This window comes from Schistocerca americana, chromosome X (genome assembly GCF_021461395.2).
Source record: "Schistocerca americana isolate TAMUIC-IGC-003095 chromosome X, iqSchAmer2.1, whole genome shotgun sequence".
NCBI classification, from domain to species: Eukaryota; Metazoa; Arthropoda; class Insecta; order Orthoptera; family Acrididae; genus Schistocerca; species Schistocerca americana.
In genome coordinates this window covers 849,379,302-849,406,609 of record NC_060130.1, presented here as the reverse complement: position 1 = coordinate 849,406,609, position 27,308 = coordinate 849,379,302, and the positions used below count along the sequence as shown (strand labels likewise).

Here is a 27,308-nt window from a genome sequence, read left to right as displayed (position 1 = left end):
CCAATCTTCTGTTAGCCCATCTACCCTTTCCCTCCTTGCCTCCATCTCCTCCAGCCTCCTCTCTCTGTTCATCTCCTCTGACCCACTTCCCTGTCCTACACCTACAGCCCCCCCCCCCCACTTTCTGTCCATCTCCACTTGCCTCCCTCTATGTCCATCTCCTCCTCGCCCTGTCTCTATCCATCTCCCCTAACCCCCTCTCTCTGTCCTTCACCTCCTCCCCACCTGCCACCTTCCCACCCAGTTTCTGTCCATCTCCTCCTGGCTTCCTCTCTGTCCTTCTCCTTCTCCCCCTCTCTCTGTCCATCTCCTCTGACCCCCTTCTCTGTCCTACACCTCCACCCCACCCCACCCCACCCCACAGTTTCTGTCCATCTCCTCCTGGCTCTCTCTCTATCCATCTCCTTCTCTCCCTCTCTCTGTCCATCTCCTCTGATGCTCTTCTCTGTCCTACACCTACACTCACCCCCCCCCCACCACTTTCTGTCCATCTCCACCTGTGTCCCTCTCTGACCATCTACTCCACCCCCTCTCTCTGTCCATCTACTCTTCCCTCCCCCACTGTTCATCTCCTGCTCCTTCATCTTTTTGCCCATTCCTTCTCTATCATCTCTCTGTCCAGCTCCTCCTCTTCCTTTTCTCTGTCCATTTCAGCCTCCCCTTTCCCTGTCCCTCTCTTACTCCACCTACCTGTCTCCATGTCCTCCTTTCCCCTCTCCATCTCCTCCATCCCTTTCTCTCTCCATGTTATAAACCCCAGACCAGTAGGAGGCTGCTGCCCACAGTATTTCCTTCCAGATTGTAAGAATATATTTTTCAAATCTGGTTGAAATTGACCCATGGATTCAGAAAGAGCTTTATAGCCACGAATTTCCCCATGTACACACATACACTGTGTGATCAAAAATATCTGGACACCTGGCTGAAAATGACTTACAAGTTCGTGGCGCCCTCCATCGGTAATGCTGGAATTCAGCATGGTGCTGGCCCACCCTTAGTCTTGATGACAGCTTCCACTCTCGCAGGCATACGTGCTGGGAGGTTTCTTGGGGAATGACAGTCCATTCTTCACGAAGTGCTGCACTGAGGAGAGGTATCGATGTCAGTCGGTGAGGCCTGGCATGAAGTCGGCGTTCGAAAATATCCCAAAGGTGTTCTATATGATTCAGGTCAGGACTCTGTGCAAGCCAGTCCATTACAGGGATGTTATTGTCGTGTAACCACTCCTCCACAGAGCGTGCATTACGAACAGGTGCTCGATCGTGATGAAAGATGCAATTGACATCCCCGCATCGCTCTTCAACAGTGGGAAGCAAGAAGGTGCTTAAAATATCAATGTAGGCCTGTGCTATGATAGGGCCACGCAAAACAACAAGGGGGAAAGCCCCTCCCATGAAAACCACGACTACACCATAACACCACCACCTCAGAATTTTACTGTTGGCACTACACACGCTGGCAGATGACGTTCATGGGCATTCGTCATACCCCCACAATGCCATCGGATCGCCACATTGTGTACCGTGGTTCGTCACTTCACACAACGTTTTCTCACTGTTCAATCATCCAATGTTTACGCTCCTTACAACAAGCGCGGCGCCGTTTGGCATTTACCGACATGGTGTGTGGCTTATGAACACCCGCTCGACCATAAAAACCAGGTTTTCTCACCTCGCGACTAACTGTCATAGTACTTGAAGTGGATCCTGATACAGTTTAGAATTCCTGTGAGATGGTCTGAATAGATGTCTGCCTATTACACATTACGACCCTCTTCAACAGTCGGCGGTCTCTGTCAGTTAACAGGCGAGGTCGGTCTGTACGCTTTTTTGCTGTACGTGTCCCTTCACGTTTCCACTTCACCTTCACATCGGAAACAGTGGACCTAGAGATGTTTAGGAGTGTGGAAATCTCGCGTACAGACATGTGACACAAGTGACACCCATTCACCTGACCCCGTTCGAAGTCCGTGAGTTCCGCGGAGCGCCCCATTCTGCTGTCTCACGATGTCTAATGACTACAGAGGTCGCTGATATGTAGTACCAATGCAGCTAATACAAGAAACGTATGTTCTTGGGGGTGTCCAGATATTTTTGATCATATAGTGTATCACAAATATTTCACCCATTTCACCAATATTTGTTGACATATTTGACTTCTATTTCTAGCTAACATGTATAAGTTGAAAGAACCATACGTTGTTGAGATTTCCAAAGGGATAATTAGGCAACAGGGGAAAGGAATACGGTAAAAGATGGATGGGTATTTTTAAGAGATGAAATAGCGAAGGCAGCGGAGGATCAAACACGTAGAAAGACAAGGCCTATTAGAAATTCAATGAATTTAATTGATGGTACGAGAAAATATAAAAATGCACCAAAAGAAGCAGGCGAAAGGAAATACAAACGTCTAAAAAATAAGATTGACAGGAAGTGCAAAATGGCTACACAGAAGTGACTAGTAGACAAATGTAAGGATTTAGAAGAATATTTCATTAGGGGAAAGGTAAATAGCGCCTACAGGGAAATTAAAGAGTCATTTGGAGAAACGAGAAGCACCCGCATGAATATCAAGAGCTCAGACGGAAAGCCTGTCGTAAGCAAAGAAGGGAAAGCTGAAAGTTGGGAGGAGTATATAGAGGGTCTATACAAGTGAGATGAACTTGAAGGCAATGTTACAGAAATCGAAGAGGACGTAGATGAAAATCAAATGGAAGACATGATACCGTGAGATGAATTTGACAAAGCACTGGAAGACCTAAGTCACAACAAGGCCACAGGGGTAGACGACATTTCATGAGAATTACTGACAGTGTTGGGAGAGCCAGCCATGACAAAACTCTTCCATCTGGTGATCGAGATGTATGAGCCATGTCCTCAGACGTCAAGAAGAATTCAGTAACTCCAATTCCAAAGAAAGCAATTCCTGACAAGTATGAAAATTACCAAACTATCAGTTTAATAAGTCACAGTTGCAAAGTACTAACACGAATTCTTCACAGAAGAATGTAAAAACTGGTAGAAGCAGACCTCGGAGATCAGTTTGGATTTCGGAGAAATACTGATCCTATGACTTATCTTAGAAGATAGGTTAAGGAAACGGAAACCTACGTTTGTAACATTTTTATAGTTAGAGAAAGCTTTTGACAATGTTTGACTGGAATAGTATCTTTGAAATTCTGAAGGTAGCAGAGGTAAAATACAGGGAGCAAAAGGATATGTACAACTTGTACAGAAACCAGACAGCAGTTTTATGAGTCGAGAGGCATGAAAGGGAAGCAGTGGTTAGGAAGTGAATGAGACGGAGTTGTAGCCTATCCCCGATGTTATTCAAACTTTATATTGAGCAAGCAGTAAAGGAAACCAAAGAAAAATTTGGAGTAGGAATTAAAGTTCAGGGAGAAGAAATAAATACTTACAGATTTGCCGATGATACTGTAATTCTCTCATAGACAGCAAAGAACTTGGAGGATCAGTTAAAAGGAATGGACATTGTCTTGAAAGGAGGATATGGGAATGTAGTCGAATTAAATCAGGCGGTGCTGAGGAAATTAGATTAGGAAACGAGACAGTTAAAGTGGCGACGAGTTTTGTTCTCTGGGCAGCAAAATACCTGATGACTGCCAAAGTAGAGAGGCTATAAAATGTAGGCTGGCAATGGCAAGAAAAATGTTTTTGAAGAGCAGAAATTTGTTATCATCAAATGTAATTTTAAGTGTTAGGAAGCCTTTTCTGAAGGTATTTGTCTGGAGTGTAGCCACGTACGGAAATGAAGCATGGATGATAAATAGTTTAGACGAGAAGAGAATAGAAGCTTTTGAAATGCGGTGCTACAGAAGAATACTGAAGATTAGATGGGTAGATCACGTAACTAATGAGGAGGTACTGAATAGAAAATAGGGCGAATGGAAATTTGCGGCACAGCTTGACTGAAAGAAGGGATCGGCTGATAGAACAGATCTGAGACATCAAGGGATCACCAAATTAGTATTGCAGGGAAGTGGGGGGGGGGGGGGGAGGGGGTGGAGGGGAGGGTAAAAATCTAGAGGTAGACGAGGAGAAGAATACAGTAAGTAGATTCAAAGGATGTAGGTTGCAGTAGTTATGTTGAGATGATAGGCTTACACAGGATAGAATAGCTTGGAGAGCTGCATCAAACCAGTGTTTGTACTGAAGACCACAATAACAAAATGGATACCTTACCGCTGCTATTTGCTATACAGAGTGAATGATTCAAGTTTATTTTCGAAATCTCTGAACTGTAATTTGAAAAAAAAATTATTAAATCCTCCTTCCTGTTAGATACTCTTTACATACTGAGGTTTTACTAATTCATACTAAGAAGCATTCCATGAAAATTAAAGACGTAAGGTATTGATATGGGCATATAATGAATGGTAACTGTAATGTTTTGTTTCAGCTATGTGCTGGCATCAGCTCTAAAAGCAATGAATCAAACGGAGAACATAACGGAAGCTCCAAACGACTGCGACACGTCTGGCTCTATCTGGGAAACTGGAAAAATATTATTCGAGTAAGTGCAAACACAATCGCACTTACAATAATGTTTTGTGTAGTTTTAAGACAGTGTTCCAGAGTAGATGGCTATTTTTGTCTGATTTTATTTTGCAATAAGTATTACTATAAATCAGTATATTCAGTGTGATACAGCAACATCTCATTTAAGGGAAGGCGTGCTGAAAAGTAACACCCTCAATTTTTTTATGTTAAAACTCTTAAAGCTTTTTAAATAAAATAAACCTTGTCGACATCCTACATTTTTATTCTTCATATTTACATATTTATGTCTCTACATTGTCACTCTGGCGACGAACAAAATTTTGCCAACGAGAGACCGTTTTGTTGATACTTTCATTGTAAAATGTGTCACTTTGTTGATCCATCCACGCTTTGTCACAATCAAAGTGAAGTCCTTGAAGGTATTCTTTAACATTTAAGCAGATGAAAATCGGATGGAGTTACATCGGGACTGTATAGAGGATGAACGATGACAATGAACTCAAGTCATCGGTTATTGCAGATGTCGCAGCGCTCATCTATGGACTGGCATTGTCATGCTGAACGAGAGAGTGCTCCATGGGTGGACGAACTCTTTGAATTAGAAACTTGATTTCAGCACGATGTGCCTCACGCCTCGACGTGTGCGGGCCGGTCAAATTAAAATCGAACAGCCGTCATAGGGAGCGGGTTCATACACTTCTGGCCATTAAAATTGCTACATCAAGAAGAAATGCAGTTGATAAACGGGTATTCATTGGACATATACATTATACTAGAACTGACATGTGATTACATTTTCACGCAATTTGGGTGCATAGATCCTGAGAAATCAGTACCCAGAACAACCACCTCTGGCCGTAATAACGGCCTTGATACTCCTGGGCATTGAGTCAAACAGAGCTTGGATGGCGTGTACAGGCACAGCTGCCCATGCAGCTTAAACATGATACCACAGTTCATCAAGAGTAAACTGGCGTATTGTGACGAGCCAGTTGCTCAGCCACCATTGACCAGAAGTTTTCAGTTGGTGAGAGATCTGGAGAATGTGCTGGCCAGGGCAGCAGTCGAACATTTTCTGTATCCAGAAAGGCCAGTACAGGACCTGCAACATGCGGTAGTGCATTATCCTGCTGAAATGTAGGGTTTCGCAGGGATCGAATAAAGGGTAGAGCCACGGGTCGTAACACATCTGAAATGTAACGTCCACTGTTCAAAGTGCCGTCAGTGTGAACAAGAGGTGACCGAGATGTGTAACCAATGGCACCCTATTACCATCACGCCGGGTGATACGCCAGTATGGCGATGAATACACGCTTCCAATGTGCGTTCACCGCGATGTCGCCAAACACGGACGCGACCATCGTGATGCTGTAAAAAGAACCTGGATTCATCCGAAAAAAAGACGTTTTGCCATTCGTGCTCCCAGGTTCGTCGTTGAGTACACCATCACATCCTATCTGTGATGCAGCGTCAAGGGTAACCGTAGCCATAGTCTCCGAGCTGATAGTCCATGCTGCTGCTGCAAACGTTGTCGAACTGTTCGTGCAGATTGCAAACGTCCCCATCTGTTGACTCAGGGATCGAGACGTGGCTGCACGATCCGTTACTGCCATGCCGATAAGATGTCTGCCATCTCGACTGCTAGTGATGCGAGGCCGTTGGGATCCAGCACGGCGTTCCGTATTACCCTCCTGAACCCACCGATTCCATATTAAGCTAAATGTCATTGGATCTCGACCAACGCAAGCAGCAATGTCGCGATACGATAAACCGCAATCGCGATAGGCTACTATCCGACCTTTATCAAAGTCGGAAACGTGATGGTACGCATTTCTCCTCCATACACGAGGCATCACAACAACATTTCACCAGGCAACGCCGTTCAACTGCTGTTTGTGTATGAGAAATCAGTTGGAAACTTTCCTCATGTCAGTAGGTTGTAGGTGTCGCCACCGGCGTCAACCTTGTGTGAATGCTCTGCAAAGCTAATCATTTGCATATCACAGCATCTTCTTCCTGTCGGTTAAATTTCGCGTCTGTAGCACGTCATCTTCGTGGTGTAGCAATTTTAATGGCCAGTAGTGTAGAATGGTTCCATTCAAAAGTAATAACTACACGCGCTAAGACTTTCATCTCACTGGGAGATGAGACGACCAATTCCTGTTTCTTTGAAAGCAGTCCGCCGCTGACGGATCCAAAACCGCACCCACTCTTTCCTCGTCCGACTGAAACCGACTTCCACACATGTCTTTCTTCAGGTCGCCAAATATGTGAAAGTCACACCGTGAAAGATCGGGGCTATGCGGAGGATGTTACAGGGTTTCCCAGTCAAATCCCTGAAGCGTAGCTTTCGTCCAATTGGCAGTGTGGGGTCGAGCGTTATCGTTCAACTGGTTGATTCCATCCGACAGCATTCCAACAGCCCGAGGGCAAAGGCAAAGGTAGCAGCAGAAACATCCGCACATCCCCCGCCAATGAAATCTAGAGCTGTTCACACGAGGTTCGTCAAGTTCCTCGAATGTGAACCACAGCCAATGCGCAGCGTGTGAAGACAATTTGCAGAAACTGCGACACGCCATAATATGAAAACGCTCAGGATTGCTGTCGGACCGAATCATCTTGTAGCACGATGACGCCCTCCCCCACACTGCCAATCAGAAGAATGCCACACTTCGGCGATTTGGTTGGGAAACACAGCAACATCCTCCTTACAGTCCGGAACCTTCACCATATGACTTTTACATTTTTGGCGACCTGAAGAAAGACATCTGTGGACGTCGGCTTTACTCAGACGAGGAAGTGCAAGACAGTGCGGTTGTGGATCTGTCAGCGGTCGATCCCTTTCTACGAAACACTTATTGATCGCCTTGTCTCCCAGTGTCTTAATGGATTTGGGGATTGTTGTGACAGACAATTTGAAATTTTTCACAAACACAACTTTTATTGATGTAAGTTCGCAAGGTTGATGACTGAACATACAAACGAAAGGTAACAATAACGAAGCCAGTAAAAGTCTCCTAATTGAGGCAAACAAAAGTTCACTTCTAATTTTCCACAAAGGTTCGTGGTAACACACTCGCACACTAGTAACAGTCCAATACCGAGACGAAGACGTAATCTTCAACGGTCGCAGTACATGAGGTCGGCATCTGGCGTGAACTGAACTTTGGCACTGGTTCTCGCCCCTAAATAGCTGTCTCCAGCCAATCAGGTTTTGGCGTAGTGATACTTCCTGCAGGCCGTGACTCAACCTCCCGCTGCACGAAGTAGTGCTCGGATTGTCTGTTTCCATTATCTTGTATGTAAATAGCCTGTGTTTACCATGGTGCTTTTGGTACGCCTTGGACATAGACAACCTCGTCCTCTGTAGTGTAATATGGGTTGCCGGCCCTCAGGGGCTACCTTGGCTCCGGTATAACAGGGATTACTTTTGAATGGAACCAGTCCATGGTCGCCTTGTGGTGGGCGTTCGGCTTTCATTTGGCTGACCCATATAGTTACGTTACACACAGCCATGTTACATCCGACAATTCGGAGCTCTCTAACGGCAGAGGGCCGAAAATAAGTAGACATGAAGAATAATGGTGTGGAATGTTAATAACGTTTATTTTATTTAAAAAGCTTTTAAGAGTTTTAATACAAAAAAATTCGGAGGCGTTACTTGTCAGCATGCCCTCGTATGAAATATGTTACTTCTAAATCATTTCAGTCGGCTCTCAGATACAATGACCTTCTGCAATAAAACGACTGAATGAAGCTTTCAACTATGAACTTGAACAGATGAAACGACGAAGAAACAGATACCGGTAAGTTGCCTTATTACAAATTCAAAGGTCTGAGGTTCGATCCCCAGACAGTCCTAGGATTTTTACCTGTCAATTATCACTTCTTTCACCTCTCGGAGCTGCACCATGGTTCCGAAAAGACATTAAGTTCTACGTGCCCCTATAATTGGTTGTGAAAGTCAGTTCAAATGTCAGAGGAACGCAACGGCATACCACTTCCAACTGGACCACGTCTATTAAAGAACTGCGTTGTTCAAAACAATATTTGAATTGGTAACAACTTTCTATACAAACATTAAAAAGGTGCTCGGCTACTCCTATAGATAAGAAGGCAAAAGAATACTGTCGCGAGTCAGATGTGACATACTTAAAAAAACAATCTCTCTGATAACATGTTTTTAGTATTTGGAAGCTACAGACCACCACATGCTCAAGACATTCTTATCGAAAATGTGTTAAAATAGTGGGTAAGTTACATAATCCTAAATCAGAGCAAAGACTTTAATCAACATAGAGGAATGGCAATAAGGAATACACTGAGGTGACAAGTGTCATGAGATACCTCTTAATATTGTGTCGGATCTCCTTTTTCTCGGCGTAGTGCAGCAACTCGATGTGGCATCGACTCAAAAAATCGTTGGAAGTCGCCATGCTGCTTCGATAGCCGTTCATAATTGCGAAAGTGTTGCCGGTGGAGGATTTTGTGCACGAACTGATCTCTCGGTTATGTCCTATAAATGTTCGATGGGAGTCATGTTGGGCGATCTGGGTGGCCAAGTCATTCGCTAGAATTGTCCAGAATATTCTCACATGGCGCGTTGTCACCCGTAAAAATTTCATCTTGTTTGGGAACATAAAGTTCATGACTGAATTTGGATGGCCTCCGAGTAGACAAACGTAATAGTTTCCAGTCAATGATCGGTTCGGCTGGACCGAAGGACCCAGTCCATTCCACGTAAACACAGCCCATACCATTATGGAGCCAACACCAGCTAGCACAGTGCCTTGTCGAAACCTTGGGTCCATGGCTTCTTGCGGTCTGCACCACACTCGAACCCTAAAATCAGCTCTTACGAACTGAAATCGGGACTCATGTGACCACGCTACGGTTCTTCGGTCGTTTAGGGTTCAGTCGATGTGGTCACGAGCCCAGCAGAGGCGCTGTAGGCGACGTCGTGCTGTCAGCAAAGGCACTCGCGCCGGTCGTCTGCTGCCATAGCTCTTTAACGACAAATTCCACCGCACTGACCTAGCCGGATACGTTCGTCGTACGTCCCACATTGATTTCTGCGGTTATTTCACGCTGTGTTGTTTGTCTGTTAGCACTGACAACTCTACGCAAACGACACTACTTTCGGTCGTTAAGTGGGGGCCGTCGGCCACTGCTTTGGCCGTGGTCAGAGGTAATGCCTGAAATTTGGTATTTTCGGCACACTCCTGACACTGTGGATCTCGGAATACTGAATACCCTAACGATTTCTCAAATGGCATGTCCCATGCGTCTGGCTACAACTACCATTCCGCGTTCAATGTCTGTTAAATTTTTACAAAAGTTCTTAGTATTAGAGTAAAAATTTTCGGAGCGTATTTGACGAGTACCGTGTTTATAGTATCAGTTCCAGATGTCTTGTTCCATTCGTAGTTTAATTACTTACCTCTAAAGATTCGTCTTTTGTGATAGGGTCAAACGGAAGCTTGTTTCCATGAAAGCTGTATCTAATAGGACGAAGAAGACAAAAAGGAAACGATTCTATAGATTCAGTAGGAATGACTGTACAGCGGTAAAATACATTAGTGCTTAAGCTATTATAAATTGTGCATACCGCGACACGAGAAGAGGCAGCATTGTCTCTGTAGGGGGAGAAAACTTCTATGCAGCTCAGCTGCTTTACAAAGATGAGATGTTATCACAGAGTTTTCGTGGTAGTCCATTCTTATGCTCAACAGATAACTTCACGTCAGCTGAAACACATTTCACAACGATATTTTCTTACGCCTAAGTTTCATATCCTGGAGTTAAAGTCAGAAATGGATAGGGAAAAGTCGGCTGGATCGGACACGCAAACCTTTTCGAAATTATATTTACATTATAATATCTTATGAAGCTTATGTTGGAATGTTCTTCACACAAAACAATACTATGGTACGTTATTTAATATAATTATAAACCGATGTGTCATAAGAATATATGTTCGTGAATTTTTTAAATATATTTTCCACCATTTACATTTTGGTTGATTAATCTTTAGAGGGTTGTATTGGACATGAAATTGTAACGTGTAAAAAAGTCATTTTCGTTGCAGCAAACATTTAATTGGATTGTAAATGGTTATAAATTTGAATTTGTCCATCAGCTCATCTAGATTCTAAAACAATCTGTCGACATGTTCCTTGCTGAAATCTGCTGCTCGCTACAGACATAGATTCAGCTGCCCTCATCTATAAGTTTCCACGCCTTTTCATGAAATCATAGCAATAGCCTTTACCCCCTTCACTTATGTGTTTACGACAGATGCTTCATTTTCAGTTGCTCTGCATGTTTCTGCACTAAATTTAAGAATTCATCGTTAATCACAGGCACAAACTATCTAAATTTTTGACAGAATCGTTCAATATTGATTCCTGTTCATCACTGCATGTTCTAAGAGAAAAACCTTATTATTTTCTAAAACAGTTTTCATGACCACCTATTTGTTTTTACGTAGAGTCTATTACATAATGTACTTCTTGGAACTTAATATTCCCTGCTCGATTCCCTGATTGTCATTTCGAGAAGTGTGACCTTTTCTACAGGTTCCATCATGTGATTTTCATCCCAGTTATGTGCTGATTTCTCAGTCTTTGGCTGCTGAAGAAACAAACCGTAAACATTTAGGTTTGTGTGCTGTCTGTTTTGTCCAATACAACCCGGTATGGTTTTGTCCGTTACAAACTACTGAGGTAGTTTAACATTCCGGTTATTATTACTTGTGGCAGACATTGTAACTCTTCCCCAACAGGCCATGAAGGCCCAACGGTACTGACCGGCCGCCGTGTCACCCTCAGCTTATAGGTGTCACTGGATGCGGATATGGAGGAGCATGTGGTCAGCACACAGCTCTCCCGGCCGTATGTCAGTTTCCGAGACCGGAAGACATTGTAACAGCCTACAATATAAAGCTTAATATCATGTTCCTCTATATTCTTAATTCAAACTGCACGTGGATGGACGCCGATATTCTATAAGGATGAGAAGCTTACGTACTGCATTTCATACCAAGAGGGTCGGAGATCTTAAAGTCCCCGTCCCACGAATGTGTCACCATCAACAAAGTCGGAGGGTGTCACTTCAAGGGACGCACTTTCGTTAACAGAAACTACAGTCTTTAAGGCACTGGACAAGCCATGGAACGGAGCGGGAATCAAACCCCAGAGAGTCAGCCACGTTCAAGTTTTCCGCGGTTGCCCTAAATAGATTAAGGCAACTGACAGCCTGCTTTGTTTGAAAAAAAACTCGGCCGACTATCTTCTCAAAGTTCGTCCGAGCCGAGCTTTTGTTCCGTCTCTAACGATCTCGTCACCTGTGGGGCTTTAAACTCGAATCTTAATTTCCTATTTTCCAGCCTTTGCCAACCAGATACGGATTGTGAAAATCCTCCAGTTGTTTGCATTCTGTCCATCTCTACTACATAAACTCGTCATTTGGGGTTTTGTTTAGCATTTCCTCCCTTCAGAAAATTTCAGATATCTGCTCTCTCTTTTTGCCACTGTCCAGCCGTAACTATATCTACTGTTGGATACATTTCCGCTGTGCAAAGAACATTATCTCTGTTTACCGAAATACTTGTTTTTCCCACGTATATACTGTGCTAGAGATAAACGGAAATCAATCTCAAATTTGTGTAGCACCAAGTACGTGTAATTATACTGAGTTGTGCAGCACTACAAAAAAATACTGACCTTTCTCAAAGTTTGCACTGAAAGTTCAGCTGGGGCATCAGTAAGCGATTCTTTTAGTTAACATTTATTTCTGCAACAATTTTAACATTTACAATATTCCTTAAAAAGTATAGAAATATACTTATGCAAAACTTTCCAACTAAAGAATCAAACATTTTGCAGGTACATACGAAAGCAGGAATTACTTGATGGAGCTACAGGAAAGGTGGCATTTGATGACAATGGTGATCGTATTAATGCTGAATATGATATTGTTAATGTCCAAGAGAACCAACGCAAAGTCTCAGTTGGAAAATATTTTTACTCGCACGTAAGTAGTCACTTGCTCTAACACAGACAACTGACTCTATCATTTATTCTCTCGTTTTCCGTCAATTGTGTCAAAAGAGCTTTTAGTCAAAGAATAACTTGCACTAACAGCTAAAAGCTGATTTTCTAAAAAAAATTGTGCTACAAATAATTAGTTGCCATGAAACTTCCTGGCAGATTAAAACTGTGTGCCCGACCGAGACTCGAACTCGGGACCGCAGGAGAGCTTCTGCAAAGTTTGGAAGGTAGGAGACGAGGTACTGGCAGAAGTAAAGCTGTGAGTACCGGGCCTGAGTCGTGCTTCGTTAGCTCAGTTGGTAGAGCACTTGCCCGCGAAAGGCGAAGGTCTCGAGTTCGAGTCTCGGTCGGACACACAGTTTTAATCTGCCAGGAAGTTTCATATGAGCGCACACTCCGCTGCAGAGTGGAAATCTCATTCTGGAATTAGTTGCCACTTTATAGCCATAAGAAATGAGTGTCCATTTGTTTAATTATACGATCTTCTTGTCGATTCCTCAAATAACTACATCTGTTATTTATCTTATGTCATGATTTTACTGCATAGTATTCGAAGCGGGTAATATTTTATCTAAAATCGTTCCTTGTAAAAAATAGTAAGAAAAATTGTTCGCCCCCACGGACCATAGATCTTGCAGAGGTGGGGTGGCTTGCGTGCCTCTACGATACGGATAGCCCTATCGTAGGTGAAACCACATTGCAGGGCTAACAATGGAGATGCCAGTCGAACATATAATTCCTGAACAGCAGCAGCAGCTTCTCAGTAGTTACAGAGCCAACAATCTGCATAATTGACTGGTCTGTCCACGCAACATTAACCACCGTGCCTTTGCTATGTTGGCACTGTCAAAGACATAAACCAATCGAAAACTACAGTCGTTACATTTCCCGAGGACATGCAGCTTTACTGTATGGCTCAATGATTATGGCATCCTTTTGGGTAAAATATTCCGGGAGTAAAATAGACCCGAAAAGGATCTCTGAGAGGGCACTACGAAAGAGGATATCGTCATCAGGCAAAACAAAGTGGTATTCTACGGGTCGGAGAAGGTCGATTAGGTAGGTTAGAGAATAGAAAAAGACAGAGAGACAGGCTTAATTCAAATATAATGGCAATTAGTCAAGTGCAGTGATAGGATGAACAGCACCTTTGGTCAGTTCAGTACAACGTTATCAACACACAATCCGATAGGGGTAGTGCAGGACAAGGTCTAATAATAAATAAGAAAATAGGAATGCGGGTAATCTAGTATGAAAAGCATAGTGAACGGATTATCGTAACCAAAACAGAAACAAAGCTAACACCACTATAGTAGTACAAGTTTATATGACGACTACCTCCGCAGATGATGAAGAGATTGAAAGAATGCGTGATGAGATAAAAGAAATAATTCAAACAGCTGGGGAAGATAAAATTTAATTTTGATGAGGAACTAGAATTTCATGGTACGTAAAGGACGAGAACGAAAAATAGTAGAAGGACTAAGAGTGGAAGAAAGGAATGAAAGAGAAAGTCGCCTGATATGGTCTCGTGCAGATCATAATTTATTAGAATTGCGAATACTTGGTTTAAGATCCATGAAAGAAGGTTGTATAAAATACCTGGAGACACTGGAAGGTTTGAGACCGATTACATACTGCCCAATCACACTAGTCTGACCACCTGTCACCCGAGTTCGATTCCCGGCGGGGTCAGGGATTTTCTCTGCCTCGTGATGACTGGGTGTTGTGTGATGTCCTTAGGTTAGTTAGGTTTAAGTAGTTCTAAGTTCTAGGGGACTGATGACCATAGATGTTAAGTCCTATAGTGCTCAGAGCCATTCGAACCATTTGAACCACCTGTCAAAAGCTCAAGACCCACCTTTTGCAGCACAGACCAATGCGAGATGTGCAGAAAGAGAGTCAGTGAGGTTCTGGAAGGTACCGACAGAGATGTTGAGCTATGCTCACTCAAGTGCTACGGTCAGCTAGGCTAGGTTTCTCAGCTGAGGATCCATGGTGCGAATAGCCCTATCGAGGTCATCCCACAGATTCTCGATTGATTTTAAATCCGGAGAGTTTGGTGGCCAGGGAAGTACAGTAAACTCATCCCAGTGCTCTTCAAACCACGCATGTAGACTGCGAGCTGTGAGACACGTTGCGTTGTTCTGCTGATAAATACCGTCGTGCAGAGGAAAGCCAAAAAACATGTAGGGATTGACACGGTCCTCAAGGATAGACGCATACTTGCGTTGATCCATTGTGTATTCCAGAGTGACGCAATCACCCAGGGAATGCCACGAAAACCTTCCCTGGACTATGACGTGTGCAGAGTGTCTGCCTTCAGACGTTTCACGCCGTACACGCCAACGGCCATTTGTCCAATGGAGCACCAAACGTGATTCATCAGAAAAGGCCACCTGTCGCCATTCAGTGCACGTCCAGCTCCAGTACTGGTGTGTAAATTCCAGCCTCTGTCGCTGATGAACAGCTGTCAGCATGGATGCATGAACCAGGTGCTTACTTCACTGGCCCATACGCAGCAACGTTGGTGGAATGGCTCTTGAGGAGACACTGTTGGTATCCCCTTGGTTCGTCTGGGCCGTCAGTTACTCAACAGTTGCACGTCTATTTGCTCATACGGATCTCTGTGGCAGTCATGCACCCCTGTCATCTATGTCCCATGGTGCACCACAGTTGCCTCAGCACTGGTTTTGGATAGTGCAATGTTGTCACGCATGGTATACTTCAGTCACAGCGGCACACAAACAGTTTAGAAATGTAGCCGATTCGGAAATGCTTCCACCCTTGACCCTCATGCCCATTTGGACGTCAGATACACTGATGAGCCAAAACATTATGACCACCTGCTTAATAGCTTGTTTGTCCACAATACATCATTGATTCTGCGTATCAGGGATCCGACAGTTTGTTGGTGGGTTTGTGGAGGTATGAGGCATTAGATGCCTACGCACAGGTCAGGTAATTCGCATGAATAACGGGCCACTGTTACGCATATACAGTGATGGCCCTTGACAGCGACGCAGATGGGTTCCATAGAATTTACATCAGTCGAATTTGGGACATCGACGTGAGTTTACTGTAACGCTCCTCAAGCCGTTGTAACACGGTTATGGCTCCGAGACACGCACAATAATACTGCTGAAAGATGACAGCGCCACTAGGAAAGACATCAAGCATAAAACATGTGTCTGAGTAGATAATATATCGCTCACAGTATTTCCAGCAGTAGAAACTCCCTTGCATCGAACACCACAAACGAGTCTGTTTAGAACCCCACTACAACTACACAGCTGCATACATACCACTCTCCATTGAATTCACTATTAATCCAACCTGGTAAGGGTACCAGGGTGACAAGCAATACCTGAAGATCGTTTCAATAAGTGTTTCTTGTAATCCATATCATCTTCTGCGGATGAATTAGACTGCCACATGCAGTCATTCTATATATTATCTCAGTCTGAACGACTCTCCCATAGGTAGTGTAGCCGAAAAGTAATGGACATTGTCACCCATTTATGTGCAATAGCTACATTTACAAGCATTTTTCGAAGGAACAAGTAGCATTATCTGTTTAATTCCATCCTGCAAATTATTATTATGCATCTTTGGGAGTAGATGAGACTTAACAGAACATAACACCATACTCTTTAGTCAGGAAGATGTGTATCAGGGTACTTTTTTTGTTTTATAAGGTGACTATTTAATCTTAAATCTCCCCCATTTCCAAAGTACCATGTAGGCTAGTATGTCTATTGTGGTATGTCAAAATACCATCAGAACACTAAGAATAAGATGTAGGCAATCTGCTAAAGATAGCCTCCAAACACTATACTTGCCATTTTATGCATACTGTGACTCGCTACCCCAGCAGTGCTACATGTATCTTTGTTTATTTTTTCCTAATGGTATAAAAAAATTGAGCTACAGTTTCAGCGTTACATGTATTTGGTTTCTTTCTTACTCAACATTTTTAACAGAGAGTGGTTTAAGTCTGTTCCATACAGTGGTTCTTTTTCTTAAGGCCTATGAAATAACATTGCTTCTGTCATAATTCAGTAATATCTACAACACATACAGAATAACACTGCTTAATAACAATTCGGCAATATCTTTACTTGATAGTTTTGTGCTGAAGAAATATGTTTCTCCCGCCTTAATATAACATTTCTGTATCACTACGATAACCCTCCGCAATGTCAAATTCGAACTGTCTATTCCATAGTAACAAATGAGAGATTAAAAAATCGTGTTCTTTTTAGCGAAGAAAAATGTAAACGTTTCCGAATCCATAAGCTAGTAGTCATCTACATAAAGCCATTGCAATAGTCCAGGTTGGTGATTCATTTTAAGTTCAAATGGTTCAAATGGCTCTGAGCACTGTGGGTCTTAACAGCTGAGGTCATCAGTCCCCTAGAACTTAGAACTACTTAAACCTAACTAACCTAAGGACATCACACACATCCATGCCCTAGGCAGGATTCGAACCTGCGACCGTAGCGGTCTCGCGATTCCAGACTGACGCGCCTAGAACCGCACGGCCACACTGGCCGGCATTCATTTTAAAGTCAGCTGATTCTGCTTTATATGGATTTCTTATATTCCACCTGCTTCCATCCTGATTTCTCCTAATATTCCTCAGGTCTGTTCCCTTGTAAGGAGAATGGTACACTTCTGGCCACCGTAAATGCAACACCCTGAAGGAAGCATCGGAATCAAGTGAAATTTGCACCATGAGTTTGCAGCGATGAGATATGCAACTGATTAGAATTTCAGCGCAGACGCACATCACGCGCGCCTGTGGCGCCACCTCATAGCGCCATTTAAGGCTTGGCGATTTCGACGAGTGTACGTTCGGCACGTGTGTTTCCCTTGTGGTTGTTTCACAAGACGATCAGTTATGCCTCGTAGACAACAGCGAACATCTTTTGATCAAGTATCCGAGTTCGACAGAAGAAGGATAGTGGCTTACCGAGATTGCGGATTATCATACAGAGAAATCGCTAGTCGTGTTGGACGAAACCAAACAACTGTAATGCGGATATGTGACCGTTGGATGCAGGAGGGTACGACGGACCGACGTGGTCGATCGCATTCACCTCGGTGCACCACTGCACGTGTTGTAGGCAAGTTGTGCGCATGGCAGTGACGGATCGCTCAGTGACATCCCGAACCATAGCACAGCACATTGCGTCTGTAACGCATCATCCAGTGTCTGCGCGTACGATTCGACGCCGTTTACATCAGAGTGGTCTGTCCGCAAGACGTCCATTGCTTCGTCTACCACTGACGCAGAACCACAGACGTCTCCGTCACCAATGGTGTGATGACAGACGGATGTGGACGGCAGAATGGAATGACGTTGTCTTTACTGACGAGGCACGCTTCTGTCTGCAGCACGACGATGGTCGGATTCGAGTGTGGAGACACCGTGGAGAGAGGATGCTGGACAGCTGCATTATGCACCGCCACACTGGTCTTGCACCGGATATTATGGTATGGGGCGGTATTGGATATTACTCTCGCACGCCTCTAGTACGCATTGCCGGTACTTTAAATAGCCGGCGCTACATATCCGAGGTGCTGGAGCCAGTTGTACTTCCTTACCTTCAGGGCTCGGCCACAGCAATATTTCAACAGGACAATGCGCGACCACACGTGGCACGCATTGTCCAAAGGTTCTTCGTCAATAACCAGATTGAATTGCTTCCCTGGCCGGCTCGCTCTCCGGATCTTTCGCCGATAGAAAACATGTGGCCCATGGTTGCTCAACGAGTGACCCAGATTACATCCCCAGCTGCCACACCAGATGATCTTTGGCAACGTGTGGAAGCTGCTTGGGCTGCTGTACCCCAGGAACACATCCAACGTCTCTTTGACCCAATGCCGAGACGTGTGGCAGCGGTGATATCCAACGATGGCGGCTACTCTGGCTACTGATTCTGGCAGGAACCACATGTCACAGACGTCTGTAAACGTAATCATTTGATACTTGGTCAACATGTTATCTACAAAATAAACTGTGTTGTGCTACCTCTTGTCTTTCTTGGTGCAGCAGTGTACACTGTCTCTAGAATATCTCGACTTCCCCATTAAAGTATTGATGTGTGACGTCATACTTCTGTCCTACACCGAGTGCTTACATTAAAAAAGTCTGGCTCTTCTACTGCCAGTTCCGATTACATCCATTGTGTAATGGTTTTTACTAAAGCAATATGTCATATGGCTGTAGGGAGCACTCTATAATTTATATGTTATGGATGATTTTTTGTGGTGGCAGAATCAGATTTTATTTCTTCTACATGAAATATACCCCAATACTGAATCTAGTCACTACTAACTGAGTGAAATGTACATGACACAAAGCTCTTGTTACCAGATCACATGGAGCTGTGCAAAATAGGTCTTAACAGTAGTATTTTCCTGGGCACAAAATGATGTTTTTAACCCCGTGTAAGACTGCATACATTGACAGGACAATGGTATTGTCTGTCACTTCTATACTTCGACACTAAAAACTCGCGATTCCTTAATGCATGTCAGAAGGAGTTAAGATCACAGTGTAATCACAGCTATGACATTAAGAACAGATCTACACTACTGGCCATTAAAATTGCTACACCACGAAGATGACGTGCTACAGACGCGAAATTTAACCGACAGGAAGAACATGCTGTGATATGCAAATGATTAGCTTTTCAGAGCATTCACACAAGGTTGGCGACGGTGGCGACACCTACAACGTGCTGAGATGAGGAAAGTTTCCAACCGATTTCGCATACACAAACAGCAGTTGACCGGCGTTGCCTGGTGAAACGTTGTTATGACTCCTTGTGTAGGGAGGAGAAATGCGTACCATCACGTTTCCGACTTTGATAAAGGTCGGTTGTAGCCTATCGCGATTGCGGTTTATCGTATCGCGAAATTGCTGCTCGCGTTGGTCGAAATCCAATGACTGTTAGCAGAATATGGAATCGGTGGGTTCAGGAGGGTAATACGGAACGCCGTGCTGGATCCCAACGGCCTCGTATCACTAGCAGTAGAGATGGGCAAAACTGTTCTTTTCAGAGATCGTATCAGAACTGTTCACTCCCTGAAATGAAATAGCTCTTTTTCATGACTCACCACTCATTCACAACAGAAAATAAATGGAAGGCACATTGCCCTTTAAACTTGGTTTATTCCAGTACTATACCTGTATTTTGATCTTATTTGATCCTATTTTGAAGTAACACAGATAATGAGTAAGAATTTTGTATTGTTTATTGAAATTTCCACGATATGACAAAGTTTTTGATTATTGATTTATTTTGCACTATCGTGGTTTTTTGGGTGATCAGAAAATGTTGTAACTTGAGATTTACCTTAACAATATATTTGGCTATAATGTATTAAAATTTCATTAACCTCGTACAAATACATCGCAAGCCATATATTTTTAAAGTGAACATTTCCTTCCGAAGACACCTAAAATCGCAAAATCCGTACTAAAATAAGAAAAAAATATATAAATTTGACTGTAAGACCAAAGTGCTGCATATAGCCTTCTGCAGAATAAAACAAGGAAAATATTGGTGTATCACTTTTGCTATACGTTTATTGGTTCGTTCGTAATTAAAGTGTAAATTCGAGTGACCATAATAAAAAATCCTATAGTAAGAGGAGCCATCAGGAACCTAATCTGATCAGTTTAAACAAATAAAAATAAAATAAAAACAAATGGTGTATACATAACATAATTATGTAATATACATAACGGTATTACTACGAAGAACAATATCCAGTAGAGACGAACTCCGATGCAGAGGCGCTGAGTCAAGCAGGTCGAGAGGCGAGCTGTATTACTGCGTGAGCTAAGACCGCAGAGACCAGAGTGACACCTGAGTTGCTTTGCTCAACGCTCTGGCTAGAGTCGAGAACGGTGGGGTGAGCGTTGAGCGGGCGAGTTCCGACGGTGGGTGGAGCGGTGAACTGCCACCACTCACCCGCTCGGAGACAAATCGTCCGTTCTCTTGCGAGCAGGCTGTTGCAAGTAGTTCTTATGTTCTCCGCTAGGAGGCTCTCTGTCCTGTTGCTCGCATCAACTGCCCAGAGGGCAGGACGTGCGACTGAAACGATCGCTGACGGAGTGTTATGCTAAGGTGCGCCAGACACTGCACGCGGCAGAGGAAGCACAGAGAGGGCACGGCATATGTGAAACACAAAATCCAGTGGGGCACTGCACAATGCAGGCAGCCAAGGCAGAAGCAGGGTAGAGGCCGGCGCTGGCTGTGTTGTGTGGCGTGCAAGACAACAACCATCTGCTGCAGTTACCCTTGGCGGTGCATCACAGATAGGTGTACTCATCGACGAACCTGGGTGCACAAATGGCAAAACGTCATTTTTTCGGATGAATCCAGGTTCTGTTTATAGCATCATGATGGTCGCATCCGTGTTTGGCGACATCGCGGTAAACGTACATTGGAAGCATGTATTCGTCATCGCCATACTGGCGTATCACCCGGCGTGATGGTATGATGTGCCATTGGTTACAGGTCTCGGTCACCTCTTGTTCGCATTGACGGCACTTTCAACAGTGGATGTTACATTTCAGATGTGTTACGACCCGTAGGTCTACCCTTCATTCGATCCCTGCGAAACCCTACATTTCAGCAGGATAAAGCACGACCGCATGTTGCAGGTCCTGTACGGGCCTTTCTGGACACAGAAAATGTTCGACTGCTGCCCTGGCCAGCACATTCTCCAGATCTCTCACCAACTGAAAACGTCTGGTCAATTGTGGCCGAGCAACTGGCTCGTCACAATACGCTAGTCACTACTCTTGATGAACTGTGGTATCGTGTTGAATCTGCATGGGCAGCTGTGCCTGTACACACCATCCAAGCTCTGTTTGACTCAATGCTCAGGCGTATCAAGGCCGTTATTACGGCCAGAGGTGGTTGTTCTGGGTACTGATTCCTCAGGATCTATGCACCCAAATTGCGTGAAAATGTAATCACATGTCAGTTGTAGTATAATATATTTGTCCAATGAATACCAGTTTATCATCTGTTACAACGTATTCTCCCTTGCGGTAGGTCGTAACCAAGTATTTGGCAGCCGGGCAAAAGGCCCTCGTTCGCGGCCCGCCACGTGACCAGCTACAGTGGTGGCACAACGCGAAGTGACCACATCTCTGTTGGTCCAGTGAGCTTGGCATACAAGAACAATAACCAGTTGTTCATTTGTTCCAGTACCGGCGTGCCGTTTGATGACTGTGCCATGTGTACGTGGGTGGGTGAGGAAGGCAGGGTGAGGGTGGGGAGGGCTCCAGCCATGTTGCCAATAGGTCGCGTCTCAGCACCGGGGAAATGCGTTTTAATAAAGTGCATTTCCTCTACCATTCCTTACCCTACACAGTGTTTAGAGTGCGATTTATTGCCCGTGTGCTACGCAGTGATATACCGACTTCGGCAGGGCGGTAGGCGGCCATGCAATGGCGCAGTGCTGAGCAGTAGCAGCAGAGTATGAGCGATGGTGTAAAGGTAGTGCTGATTGGGCGGGGTCTGCAGATCACAGTCTGGCAGCGTCGGTCGTTGTTCAGTGACTGCTAATAGGTAGGGAGAATGCGGCAAGTGCATATTTGTTGCATTGCTTATATTCTTTTATTAATATATGGTGCTGTGCTAATGTGATGCAGTGCTGGTTAAACGTGTTTTCTTAGAATGGAGGGTTAGGTATTTGGGGACATTATAGCTACGTGCTGTTCTCCACGCCCTCGTACTCTTACGGTTTTAGGGACAGCCCCGGAGGATTCATGGTGTCCATGTAATTCGCTCCGCGAAAGGTAACATGGAGGCGAAAGTGGATATCAATGCTCTAAGGAATTGTAATGTTTAATTAAGGACTATTTATCGTGAATATTTACGAACGTACTTCCTCTTCGTTGGAGTTCCTCCTTGACAATTTTTAAAGCCTGGTTATTATCCTTTTGTCATCGAACTATCATCACGATGATTTCAAATCGAGGCAATCAGGATACTGTAGGTATTACCGTCTGTAACGTCACTACTGCAGATAATCCAGATGGTGTTGTCTTGCATGAAGCGTCATTGGTTGCAGGTGAGCAGCTCCTGGTTGCTGTGGATGAGTGATACAGGGGAAAGTACAGAGAGAGTTTAGGGATGTTACGAGGGAGCTGTGCACTGCAGTTGGTGGATGTTCAGTGTATTAGCCTCGGATTAATGGAATATGAGGTTATGTAGGTAATGATTGGGATGACGCGGAGGTGATGAGCTGAAATAAGTGTAGTGAGGAAGGAACTAGCTAAACTTATGTGTCGAGTCGGCTGAAAATAAAGTAAAATTGGCTGTGGAAGAAGGTAGTTTTTCATTTAAGTGGAAAATTGTGTGCACAGCAAGGTTTATTTGGGACAGGATATAAGGACGTTAGAAAGGGTGGATTTTCTGGAGAACAAGGGGTATGAAACTTCTGATGTCTTCAGTTGTAAGTGGAGGGCGGAGGGAACAGTTTCTTTGCAGTAGAGTGTTAACTGACTAGATGGGTATGTCAGCTCTGGTTCTGTTCAGGGAACTGACATCTGGACATTGCTTGAGGAAGTGAGGTTCTTTGTAGTGGGTACAGGTAGGAAGTTTTCTACAGTTATGTTAAGTAATAATTATATGTAAAGCATCATTGGCAACAATATGATTGGGGAACTGATCTAGATGGTTCCAACCTATACCGGTGTTGATATATGAATGGACCATGTTGAATGAGGTTGTCAATAATGATGAAAGGTTCAGCTAAAATCTTATCAAGAATTTTTGTTAATTCGCAGGGCTTTTCTGATTCTGAGACCTGGGTGTGTCATAGGTTCTAACTGCATTTCTTCGTTTCCGATATCCGGTGTAATCCTTTGGATAACAGCAGTGAATGTAGGAGCCCGTTGAGGAACTTGGAATTGTCTGGGAGGAAGATTTGTTAATGGTGTGAGGATTGCTTCTGAACCAAAGGCAATAAAAGATATTTTTGATAGGACTGCAGAATGGAAGTCGCGGAGTAACGATTTGATAATGAAATCTTTGCAAGGAATAATTTGGGCTATGTGAATATTGGGCATATATTATCAGATTTCAAGGGTAAGAAATTTTGATTGCATGAGTCTTGTATCAGGGGGAGAGGGGAGGGCACAAGGAAGATGTGGATTTGTGATATTATGAGCTGGTCTGATGTAGTAGGGCGACGTTCCATATATTCAATTTTGTCAATTTGGAGTTAGATTATTTTAGGATCAGGGATTCTGGCTGTTTTAGTGCTGAGGCGTTTCTGCTTCTTCTTCCTGGTGGATAGAATGGAGTATGTTAGTTTAGGATTAGCAGGATGTAGCAAATGATAGGTTCAAATGGCTCTGAGCACTACGCGACTTAACTTCTGAGGTCATCAGTCGCTTAGAATTTAGAACTAATTAAACCTAACTAACCTAAGGACATCACACACATCCATGCCCGAGGCAGGATTCGAACCTGCGACCGTAGCCGTCGCTCGGCTGCAGACTGTAGCGCCTAGAACCGCAAGGCCACTCCAGCCGGCGCAAATGATAGGTCTATGAGCTACTGCCATTCGTGATATCACTTTATTAGATGCTACAGAGTCGAAAATTGAGTGTCATGAGCCCATAGGCTCTCCCCCTGTAGGGACTGTGGTGGATGATGGTCCTATCAATGGGCCTGAAATGTTGTCCGTCTAATATGATTATGATTGTAAAGTTGATATCAGTGCTAATGGTGTAGGTGCTGGTGAAGCTGGTGCTAATGTTGCTGGTGAAGATGAGAGTGGCACTGTTGTTGATAAATGTAGTCCGGAACACAGCAATGCAGTTGCCAGGTACTCTCGTCTAGCAGATGCTGTGAATGATCCTGTAACGAAGCGCGCTGCTCTCTGTTGGATCTTCTCTCTCTCTTCCATCAACCCTATCTGGTACAGATCCCACACCGGTGAGTAGTATTCAAGCAGTGGGCTAACAAGTGTACTGTCAACTGCTTCCTTTGTTTTCGGACTGTATTTCCTTAGAATTCTTCCGATGAATCTCAGTCTGGCATCTGCTTTACCGACGATTAATTTTATAGGGTCATTCGATTTTAAATCACTCCTAATGCCTACTCCCTGATAATTTATGGAATTAACTGCTTCCGGTTGCTGACCTGCTATACTGTAGCTAAATAATAAAGGATCTTTCTTTCTATGTATTCGCAGCACATTACACTTGTCTACATTGAGATTCAATTGCTATTCCGTGCACCATGCGTCAATTCGTTGCAGATCCTCCTGCATTTCAGTACAATTTTCCATTGTTACAACCTCTCGATATACTACAGCATCATCCGCAAAAAGCCTCAGTGAACTTCCTATAGTATCCAGAAGGTCATTTATACATACTGTGAATAGCAACTTTCGCCGCGCGGAATTAGCCGTGCGGTCTAGGGCGCTGAAGACATGGACTGTGCGGCTGGTCCTGGCGGAGGTTCGAGTCCTCCTTCGGGCATGGGTGTGTGTGTTTGTCCTTAGGATAACTTAGGTTAAGTAGTGTGTAAGCTTGGGAACTGATGACCTTAGCAGTTAAGTCCCTTAAGATTTCACACACATTTGAACAATAGCAACTGTCATACGACCCTCCCCTGCGGCACACCTGAAATCACTCTTACTTCGGAAGACTTCTCTCCATTGAGAATGACATGCTGCGTTCTGTTACCTAGGAACTCTTCAATCCAATCACCCAATTGGTCTGATAGTCCATATGCTCTTACTTTGTTCATTAAATGACTGTTGGGAACTGTATCGAACGCCTTGCGGAAGTCAAGAAACACGGCATCTACCTGGGAACCCGTGTCTATGGCCCTCTGAGTCTCGTGGACAAATAGCATGAGCTGGGTTTCACACGATCGTCTATTTCGAAACCCATGCTGATTCCTACAGAGTAGATTTCTAGTCTCCAGAAAAGTCATTATACTCGAACAAATTACGTGTTCCAAAATTCTACAACTGATCGACGTTAGAGATATAGGTCTATAGTTCTGCACATCTGTTCGACGTCCCTTCTTGAAAACGGGGATGACCTGTGCCCTTTTCCAATCTTTTGGAACGCTACGCTCTTCTAGAGACCTACGGTACACTGCTACAAGAAGGGGGGCAAGTTCCTTCGCGCACTCTGTATAAAATCGAACTGGTATCCCATCAGATCCAGCGGCCTTTCCTCTTTTGAGCGATTTTAATTGTTTTTCTATCCCTTTGTCATCTATTTCGATATCTACCATTTTGTCACCTGTGCGACAATCTAGAGAAGGAACTACAGTGCAGTCTTCCTCTGTGAAACAGCTTTGCAAAAAGACATTTAGTATTTCGGCCTTTTGTCTGTCATCCTCTGTTTCAGTACCATTTTGGTCACAGAGTGTCTGGACATTTTGTTTTGATCCACCTATCGCTCTGACGTAAGACCAAAATTTCTTACGATTTTCTGCCAAGCCAGTACATCGAACTTTACTTTCGAATTCGTTGAACGCCTCTCGCATAGCCCTCCTCACACTACATTTCGCTTCGTGTAATTTCTGTTTGTCTGTAAGGCTTTGGCTATGTTTACGTTTGCTGTGAAGTTCCCTTTGCTTCCCTAGCAGTTTTCTAACTCGGTTGTTGTACCACGGTGGCGCTTTTCCATCTCTTACGATATTGCTTGGCACATACTCATCTAATGCATATTGTACGATGGTTTTGAACTTTGTCCACTGATCCTCAACACTATCCGTACTTGAGATAAAACTTTTGTGTTGAGCCGTCAAGTACTCTGAAATCTGCTTCTTGCCCCTTTTGCTAAACAGAAAAATCTTTCTACCTTCTTTAATATTTCTATTTACGGCAGAAATCACCAATGCTGTAACCGCTTTATGATCGCTGATTCCCTGTTCTGCGTTAACTGTTTCAAATAGTTCGGGTCTGTTTGTCACCAGAAGGTCTAATATGTTATCACCACGAGTCGGTTCTCTATTTAACTGCTCAAGGTAGTTTTCAGATAATGCACTTAAAAAAATTTCAATGGATTCTTTGTCCCTGCCACCCGTTATAAACGTTTGAGTCTCCCAGTCTGTATCTGGTAAATTAAAATCTCCAGCCAGAACTATAACATGGTCGGGAAATCTACTCGAAACATTTTCCCAATTTTCCTTCAGATGTACTGCCACAACAGCTGCTGAGCAAGGGGGCCTATAGAGACATCCAATTACCATGTTTGAGCCTGCTTTAACCGTGACCTTCACCCAAATTATTTCACATTTCAGATCTCCGTCAATTTCCTTCGATACTATTGCACTTTTTATCGCTATGAACACGCCTCCCCCTTCACTGTCCATCCTGTCTCTACGGTATACATTCCAATCAGAGTTTAGAATTTCATTACTGTTTACATCTGGTTTCAACCAACTTTCCGTCCCTAGTACTATGTGGGCATTGTGACCGTTTATTAATGAGAGCAGTTCTGGGACCTTTATATAGACGCTCCTGCAGTTTACTATTACCACATTAATATTGTCATTCCTTGTTGTGTTTTGCCTACTGCTACCTTGTCGCGTCTCAGGAGGCGTCTTGTCGGGCCTAGGGAGGGAATTCTCTAACCTAAAAGAGCCACATGTGCACTCCACACATACTCCGCTACCCTTGTAGCCGCTTCCTACGTGTAGTGCACGCCTGACATATTCAGGGGGACCCT

General features: G+C 43.9%; 1 protein-coding gene across 1 annotated transcript in view; it reads left to right on the top strand.

The window, feature by feature from the left end:
* LOC124555549 (glutamate [NMDA] receptor subunit 1) overlaps positions 1 to 27,308 on the top strand; it is a 517,145-nt gene that overhangs the window by 372,840 nt on the left and 116,997 nt on the right. Inside the window, exons 8-9 of the mRNA XM_047129505.1 lie at positions 4,420 to 4,533; positions 12,407 to 12,554. Of these exons, the coding sequence (XP_046985461.1) occupies positions 4,420 to 4,533; positions 12,407 to 12,554 (262 nt within the window). The remainder of the gene's footprint in view (positions 1 to 4,419; positions 4,534 to 12,406; positions 12,555 to 27,308) is intronic.